The 9,212-nt window shown below is 37.2% G+C and overlaps 1 protein-coding gene across 1 annotated transcript; it reads left to right on the top strand.

The window, feature by feature from the left end:
* The first annotated feature begins 584 nt into the window (after positions 1 to 584).
* LOC577787 (mitochondrial folate transporter/carrier) lies at positions 585 to 9,127 on the top strand. Its single transcript, XM_777997.5, has 8 exons — positions 585 to 815; positions 2,057 to 2,271; positions 2,870 to 3,020; positions 3,703 to 3,788; positions 5,379 to 5,554; positions 5,879 to 5,992; positions 6,487 to 6,632; positions 7,261 to 9,127. The coding sequence occupies exons 2-8, from the start codon at positions 2,118 to 2,120 to the stop codon at positions 7,385 to 7,387; spliced, it is 954 nt and encodes a 317-aa protein (XP_783090.2). The 5' UTR covers positions 585 to 815; positions 2,057 to 2,117; the 3' UTR covers positions 7,388 to 9,127.
* The last annotated feature ends 85 nt before the right edge of the window (positions 9,128 to 9,212 follow it).

Raw genomic sequence — 9,212 nt, 5'->3', positions numbered from 1 at the left:
CAACATTTGTAAATCACTGGTATCGAATGAGAACCTCTATAATAAAAAAAATACAAACGTACGCTTTCCCATTCTCTCACAATATTTCCATGATATGCGGTTATCGCTAATATGCCTTCATTGATAAATATAGGGGCATGCGGAATGTATAGGAAATTTAATTCCTGTTAACTTTCCTTTTCTTTGAATTGAATCTTCACTCCTTTTTTCTTGTTGAAAGGAGGGGGGGGGGGGGCGTTTAATTTTTTTTTTTTTTGGGGGGGGGGCGAAAAGGCGAAACTGTGTTTGCCTCCCACTTTTTCGGTTGGGGGTGGGGGCGCCCCCTGCCCCCCCCCCTCCCGGCGCCTATGCCAATGTCCAACAAATTGTATATTTCCGCTTTGAGATCCCTCTGTCGGTGCCCCTTTTTTCTCCAGAAACTGAGAAAGTCCCCCTTTTCTTCGGTGCTGCCCCCCCCCCCTCACTTTGGCAGTCGCTCCGTCGCCCCTGAATAGTATGCCATTTAAAAATCATGTTTGTCCGTCAATGACGATGGATGGCGGGCAAAATAAAAAGATAACTCAGCACTTCTTGCGTCTACAAAAAATCGAGGTGTGATGAGACAAAGATGATAATTAGGCTAGCGAGTCACGATTGCGTCACGTCACCGCCCCACATGTGCACACAGTACATGACCATAATTACTGGCAGTACATTTTCGTCTGCACATGTAAACATATCATCGAACTGAATACTCAGCAAATAGTTTGAGCAAGAGATATTACACGGTGACCTGTAAATATGCAAAAGTGGATTGCTAACGTGGGTTAAGTACGGTAAGTACGTTGTTATTTGTATTTATTATCCCGTTTGAAATGTTTCCTACCCGTATATTTACGAAATGAAATTAATATTGCCCCACATATTGATATCTGCGTGAGCTATTTAAACTGAGTTAAAACTTTTCACCTGTATTCACCTAAGACCATCTCCGAACTGAAAAATGAAATGGATAAATCATATATCGAACTAAAGCTTATTAGCCATAGAGTACAGTAATTGCTATTAATTTGCTCACAAAGTGTCATGCAGAGGAGAAATAATTGTTTAGATTCTACTTTGAAAGCTTGAATTCAAGAACATCAAAACCCGGAATTAATCACATAAGACGACTTGATGACGTTGGCATATATGCCACCGGTTGCTTCTTCACTTGTGTTTACATGCTGTTAACATGGTATGTATATATTAGACCCCGTTCTCACTCACTTTGAAAGTGGTCTTAGTTAGACCGATCCAGAGGAACGGGTCTTGAGGAACGGTTTGCGAGCGTTCACACTCCGAGCAGTTTTTTTATGGCTCAAACCGCTCCACGAGTCAAAGTGGTCTTGTTGCTATGGCAGCTCAGGTCAGCAGGTCAATTTTTTTGCGCGCGGAATACAAACCGTATGTACCGTACTACATGTTTCGCACCGAAGGTCACTAGCTCACTTCCGTTCAAAGTACGCTTCCGTTCACATTGCACATTAGAGCGCTCCAAACCGCTCTTAATAAGACCCGCTCGGAAGGTGGTCTTCTGGAGCGATCCAGAAGTCCACTTCCTGGACCACTTTGACCGTTCTCACTCACCTAAGAACCGCTCCTGAGGAACGGGTCTTAGTTAGAGCGCTCCAGAGCGCTCCAACGAATTGAGTGAGAGTGAAAAGAGAGAGAGAGAGAGAGAGAGAGAGAGAGAAAGGGAGAGAGAGAGAGAGGGGGGGGGGGGGAGAAAAACTAGAGAGTAGAGAAGACAGAGAGACAGGAAAGAAGGCGTTGATATTTAGCGTTCTTCTTTCCTTAGATGAAAAAAAAATGAAACAAAATAAAAGTAAAAAACTATCAAATTTAGCAAAAGATGCAGTATTCCATTCAATAGGCTTACACTCCTGTTGAATAATAGAACAGAGAACTTTTTTTCTCTTTGTGAAATCATATACATGTACATATAGTTTGCTTTATCATCTCACTTATAAACAGATACCGGTAATTGTATACAAACTTCCACTTTTTATTTGAAAATTATTTTCATCCCATTCAGCCTTATTGATGATCATCCTCAGTGTGGAGTTGGTTACAGTCAACAGAGACACACAGTAACCATGGCAGCAGCAGCAGCATCAGAGAACATTCAGAAGCAGGCATCCTCGCTCTTCTCTCAATTGAAATACGAGCATCTGGTAGCTGGTATCAGTGGAGGTGTTCTGTCTACTATGGTTCTTCATCCTTTGGATCTCATTAAAATCAGGTTTCAAGGTGAGACATCTATCTCATTGATTGAGGGACCTAAGAGTCATTTGAATACTTCAATAGTGATCTGTCAAGTTTATCAACCAAAATTTTATATCAAGTGTCTCTCCAAGTTCCACTGAATACTTAAGTAAATTAAATACTGAGATTAAACTTTCAAGTATATTTTGCATGTATACCAAGTGAACAAAAAGAAGAAAAGTGGCATTGTTATAATTTGTTAAAATGGAGCAGTGTTAGGGCAAATATGACATTCTTTTAGTGAAGAGAGTGCTCTCTCTCTCAGAATGAAAAGTTTGCAATGGCCTATTCATTTGATATAACATATCTAATTACCAGTTTGAACCTCAGAGTGAAAAATATGGCAACCACTTTCAATAAATCTTATTGCCACATTACCACCTTTTCCAACCAATATTGACGGGATTGTGGATTATGTTAGAAGGGGGGGGGGGGGGGGACAATTCTGGCATCAAAGTGGCTCAAATGAAAGCTTAACAATGAGAAAAGTAGATCAATGAATGTATGAGGAAGATCTGATAAAGATGACATTCAGAATCCTTCAGATTTAGATTCAGATTCATGTCTAATATCATTTTTCCAGTGAATGATGGTAACCAAGCCCGACCCACATACAATGGACTGATCCATGCCTGTAGGAGCATTGTCACACAGAGGGGTTATCGAGGACTCTATCAAGGCGTAATACCCAACGTCTGGGGCGCTGGGGCATCTTGGGGATTCTACTTCTTTTTGTGAGTTTATGTTGTAGATTTCGGTTTGAATTAATGTGTAGTTTACACTTTAAAGCCCCTCTAAAAGCTTCGGAGCCCGAAAGTTTTGATGGCAAATTTCACCTGAATTGTATCATAATGTGAAAGAAAAATGTCATTAAAAAAAGGGGATTTTTAAAACAACAAAACATCATCTTTCATGTTATGATACAATTTAAATGAAATTTTGACATCAAATTGGGGCAAATTTTCTTTAAGCATATTTTTGCTGTTTTGCCTTGAAAGCTAATCTACTGACCAATGTTTCTGCGTAATTGTTCATAATAATTCATATGTCCACAACTATGCTGTAAGAATACAGGAGATTAGAATGGGCTAGAGATAGAAATTTATGTGCAGGGATCAAATTGTTCTATTCCCATTGTGTTAAAAAGATAGCAGCCAATATGAGAGGTGTCCTGTACACTTGTAGTCATGACAGAAAGATTTAATGATCGCGAAAAGAACCCAGGTTCACATTTGTGTTTGCCAGATCAAACTGAATGCCAATTCATCGGATGAGATAGACATGTGACATGTGACATGAGACATGTGTCTTGTAGCGTTTTAACAACATTCTCAGCTTGTGATGAATGCTGTTGTTTCTTTGCATTCCATCTGCATTTCAATTAATTTGTTCCATCTTTGTTTTATTTGTCTGCAGTTACAATGCAATAAAGACATACATGCAGGCAGATACATCTACACCACTAGGTGCTGGTCATCACATGTTAGCTGCTGCACAATCAGGTGATTAATCTCTTTGAATACATACATACATGCCTACCGTTCCGATTTTAACGGAACTGTTCCGTTTTTGAAGTTTTTATAGCCCTAAAAAACGGAACGTTCCGATTTTGGGGAATTTGGCTTTCCATACATAGCATTGATCCGATCGAGGTACCTCCGATCGAGTGCTGAACGGATTGCATTGCGCAAGGTGCGTGCAGCGTGCACTGATATGTACGTACAGTGGCAGCGTGTTGCTGCTCGCCACGTGCACTCTGATATGTGTTTCCGTACGTAAATACTTGCGCTGGCAAATCTCGTAAGTATAATTTCTATACGTGTGCATGCGCATATCAGCATGCATGCATTCGCTATCGCGGCTAGCGCACCGTGGGTCCGGAGGTACTGTATACTTTGTGATTTGTCTCGGAAGAAAATCTGTCAAAATGAGCGGAACAGCAGCAAGACGAATTCAGAAGTACAAACAGGAATACAAGGAACGATTTCCCTTTATTAGAGCAAGCACAAAAGGGGAGGAATATGCATACTGCATTTATTGTCGGCAAGATGTCTTGTTCTGCTGACATTGATTTTGACAACCTCATTTACATGTAGCTCAATGAGTTACAATAATTTTGGATTGTTGACTGTTGTCTGGAAAGTTGAATACCATTATTGCCAGTCTCATTTTATGCATAGATCTATGTCATGTATAATTATTTAAAAAGTAACTAGACTTAAATGCATCACTCTGCATGAGTGGCTAATTAAATCTAGACCTATGTCTATTAATATTATATGCTCTGCCTCTGCCAAGGATAAATTAAAATGTGGAATTCACTTCAATCACTTTTTTGTTTGGTATGACACAAAAATTACCCATAAACTTGGGTTGAATTTTAGGGGAAATGGTCCCTAAAATAGGCTCAGATTGCACCAGAGAGCATCTGGAAACCCAGAGCTTCCAGGGCCCTAAAGCGGGCCCTGGACCCCGGCTAAAAACTTCGCGCTTCACGCTCGTGATGTGCGCTTCGCGCACATAGTGTACAGATTTCTGATTTTCAAATGTTGGCATGTATGATACATACCTCTTGGCTCGCACAATAACATTATATTGTCTTTCTTTAAATGAGAATTCACAATGATATTGCAAATTTTCAATCTATATGATTTAAATAGCTTCTATGAAATAGGAGAATCAAATGTATTTATCTGGCTAGGAATATGAATCAAATAGGTAATTTATAGAAATGAATCCTACACTGGCTTGCTTATCTGCCAAGATGAATCTAGATTTCTATCCTGACCAGTATACTTTGGTCAGGGGTTTATAAATTGGGAGTTCTAGTATTATGAAAAAGACATTTGGAAATTAATTTACCTAGAATGTTCTATATCATTTGAGGTAAATACAATGCCTGTTTTAAATGATAAATATTTTTTAAAGTAATGGAAATAAAGAGGATGAATATGACCAAATGTTGTCCCTTCCCAGATTTCACCGTCATGATTGAGTGTGTCAAGTGAGATTAGTTGCAATGCTACACCACTATTACAATCAGACTCTGCATTTCTCAGAAGCTCATCTTATGATTTCCTTATTTTCTACAGGTGTGATGACTCTCTTCATAACTAACCCTATCTGGGTTGTGAAAACTCGTCTCTGTCTTCAGTATGATGGTATTGACAAGAAGTTAGATACAGGTCATTCAGGTAGAAGATACCGAGGGATGTTAGATGCCTTGTACAAGATCTATAGATATGAAGGACTACGGGGACTGTATAAGGTGAGTCCAAACAATGTTTTTGTGTCTGCATTGTACAAGACACTATTCCATTGCAAATTAACTTCTAGTAGGTGCATACTATGTACAGAAATTTTTGTGGGATGTCAAGTAAATATATTTTCTTCATCGTGAGCTATTGTTGTGTGATGACTGAATATTTGACAATAGATATTTATTACGTTATAATGTTAGTACTGTGTTGTCAATGGGCCTAGTAAAAAAATCTGTAAGAAAATGACTCCATCCCCATATTAAGTAAATAATGATGTTGCTTTGAGTTCATAACATATTCTTTTGGTTGCCACTTTACTTTCAAACTTGTAGGGTCTCGTTCCAGGACTGTTTGGTGTATCCCATGGTGCATTGCAGTTTATGGCCTACGAGGAGCTCAAGAAATCTTATAATAGTTACATGAATCTTCCATCAAATGGACAACTGGTAAGCTTTCCGTCTAACACCATACTACCAGTACTTATTATGTTCATTTAAATGAATTCCATTATACAAATATATATTTGTATAACTTGCTAAACTACCAGTAGTCATAAATTTGATTTGACTAACAAATTCGTTTATCAAACTATCATTGAGACCATGTAATAACTCATTGATATACAGAGAGAGTGTACCATTGTATTCACTTAAAAGGAAATCTGCTAATCTTGCCAATTTGCATGGATTTGTAACATGATTAAGCAAGGTTTGACACTAAAAATGAATTTGTGTGATGGTTTAGAGTTTGGGTTGCCTGAAGAATGAACTTTGTCACATGTATGATTTTTTTCAGCTCTTTTATTTTCAGGCGCCAATATTTTCAATGTTTGTTTTCATGTAGTTTGCAAACTTTGTATGAAATAATCATCATCATATGGATAAGGTATAGATGACTTGTTAATTTGAATATGAAACCATCCTTCTTTCCTTCTCTGCAGGGTGCTTTAGAGTACATCACCTTTGCAGCATTATCCAAGATGTTTGCCGTATTAACAACGTACCCCTACCAGGTAGTACGGTCCAGGTTACAGGATCAACATGCACAGTACCAAGGAGTCATCAACACAATTAGGATTACACACAGGTACCATACTTGCTGCTCTCTGTTTCAATATGTACATTTTAATTGCTTGTTAAGCACTTTGGACCCATTCGGAGTTGAATTGGCGGATGTTAAAACATTATGCTATTATTATTATTACTCTGTCAATATGTTTTATGGCATTTGTCCCATTTTAATGTATCAAATATTCATACCATACGTTGTTTATTCTAATTGAGGTGTACAATTATATAGACAACTATGAAGATCACTATATGATGGAGACAAATTGGCAGATTGATGATGTGGCATTTCCTTTTTAACCTTTATTTTTGTTGTAGAACAAGTCTGATGTATTTTGTCTCATATATAACTGACATCATCAAGATTTTTGGTATACCCAATGGTTCTATCAAGTTGATAGCACTCCTAGGTCTTTGGTAAAACCAAATAACAAAGAACATCAAACATGTCATTTTAATTTTCATATATATTTCTGTCTTCTTGGTACCATATGGGTAAGAGACGGGACATAACATAATCAAATATCTTGGACGTACCCTCTTATGAATAAATAATATATGTATTGATTAGCTGTAATAATGTATGGGTACTACGACCGGAAAGCAGCACATTCATGTCATCTTTTCTGGTATGTGTTGTGTTACAGGGGTGAAGGATGGAAAGGTTTTTACAAGGGACTGATGCCAAACCTCTTAAGAGTCACACCTGCATGCTGTATTACATTTGTTGTTTATGAGAAGATCTCCCATGCTCTGCTGCCATCCAAAGGATGAACCAGATAGACCAGATTCAGAGGGTGCGGTAATATTCAGGACCTCCTACAACAACAGAGGTAGCCAAGCTGAGATTTGAAGATGATCTAAACGAGTGCTGCAATCATTAGTGAGGAATTGACATTGCACAAATATACTATTCCATTTGCAAGGTTTCTCATTTCAAGTGATGCAGCGGTTTCATTCTTAATCATCAGATAAAGCCCATAGTACTCTTTGACTAGTTTATTTCTCATTTTAGTTGTGAACATTTGAAACCCATTTTTTGATTTGCATTAATTAATTTAAGCATTATAAAATTGTTACTCCCTTTTATATGTTCCCTTCTTGTATGCCTTACTGCAACCCTGTATGTTGTATGTAATTTGTAGAATATCCTTTGGCACTAAGGGTTTTGATATTTGGGAACTTAAAATCCTAGGGCAAGTTTAACAATACCATCATGAGTTCTTGTATGTATGTATGTATGTATGGACACCTCAAAGAAAATTGCCTTATAAAATTCACATCGGTTATTCCCGACTTAGACTTGTGATGCTTTCAAGAAACTTGCCCCTGGTATGTGTAGTTTTGGGATTGACCTTTATTTCTAAAATTCATTATTTTATCATGTTCTGACATCCATCCACTTCTCTCTACACATGTTCAGTATAGTGTTGAGAAAATTGAAGTATATTTAGGATTCTCGGATTATGATTTATTCATTATTGTACCTTAATACTGTATTTACTTGAGGTGGTCGTGCTATAGGTTATTGGGTTATCCAGAGTTAAAAGATCCTTATATCAACTATTAAAATTACAATAATTTTTAAATATTTTTTAAATCCTGTAAATGTAGTTGATTTTTATTACAAGGCAGATAGATACCTTTGAAACGTATATATTAGTCATGTATAACAAACCAAGTAACAATTTAAAATCTTTGTTTGCAAAGAAGATACAATGAATACCATATCATACCATGAGAATGTGCTACAGGCATGAAGCTCACAAATGGTGAATTGGATTATGAGATGCACAGTGAAATCATGATACAAAGAAATTAATGTTAATGGTTTTTTAGCAAGTACCGGTACCACTAGAATCATCGCTGCTTTTCAGTCCCATCTTTCAAATAAGAGTCAATGCTGAACCGAGGCCCTCTTCCTTTTGTATGCACATGTAGTATTCTGGCCAAGGGCTGCCCCCACAATGCAACAGTTGCATCATCTTTCGTGTAATTCTTTTAGTTAAGAATTGTTACGCTGTTTTCTTGATATTGTTTATCTTTATTTAAGAAACAGATTTGTTAATAGAATTACCAAAAATAGAAAGAAAAAAAGGGCAGATCACTGGTTGATGGTTGTCATAGGTAACTGCGTACAGGGGAGATACAGTTATACAAAATCATCAGAAGTATTCCTGAAATGTTATGGAAGAAATGATTTTCTTGTGTAGATGCAAATGGGCAAAGCACAAAATAACTCAATTCATGCAATTTGTGCAAAGGCAAGAGGAGAAGATGCAGGGATATATAAATAAAAGAATCAAGTTGTGACATCATTGATACTCAAATGAAAGAGTTGCCATATATCTTTATGAAAAAGTGATCTTTATACAACCTTTTTGTCATCTATTTTCTTCCTGATCAAGTATGGTTTGATATTCATCTACATTTTAAAGAATACATTTTGAACAATGAATGGTGCAATCAGTGTGTGAGATGATGATGATGAATAAATGTACAATGCATTTCATAGAGAAAGTTTGTGTTTATTTTATTGGATGAATGTACATGTGTGATGATTATAGAAATGTATACGCATGCCATCTGAATTTTGGGT

This window comes from Strongylocentrotus purpuratus, unplaced genomic scaffold (assembly GCF_000002235.5).
Source record: "Strongylocentrotus purpuratus isolate Spur 01 unplaced genomic scaffold, Spur_5.0 spur5_scaffold_7, whole genome shotgun sequence".
Taxonomy (NCBI): domain Eukaryota; kingdom Metazoa; phylum Echinodermata; class Echinoidea; order Camarodonta; family Strongylocentrotidae; genus Strongylocentrotus; species Strongylocentrotus purpuratus.
The sequence above is the reverse complement of the archived record's forward strand: the minus strand, read 5'-3'. Positions and strand labels throughout refer to the sequence as shown.

Excerpts from the sequence above, each read along its gene's own strand:
- LOC577787 (XM_777997.5), top strand. The coding sequence starts at position 2,118 with ATGGCAGCAGCAGCAGCATCAGAGAACATTCAGAAGCAGGCATCCTCG. Across the intron at positions 2,272-2,869 it reads CATTAAAATCAGGTTTCAAG|TGAATGATGGTAACCAAGCC; the intron begins GTGAGACATCTA and ends TCATTTTTCCAG. Across the intron at positions 5,993-6,486 it reads TTCCATCAAATGGACAACTG|GGTGCTTTAGAGTACATCAC; the intron begins GTAAGCTTTCCG and ends CCTTCTCTGCAG.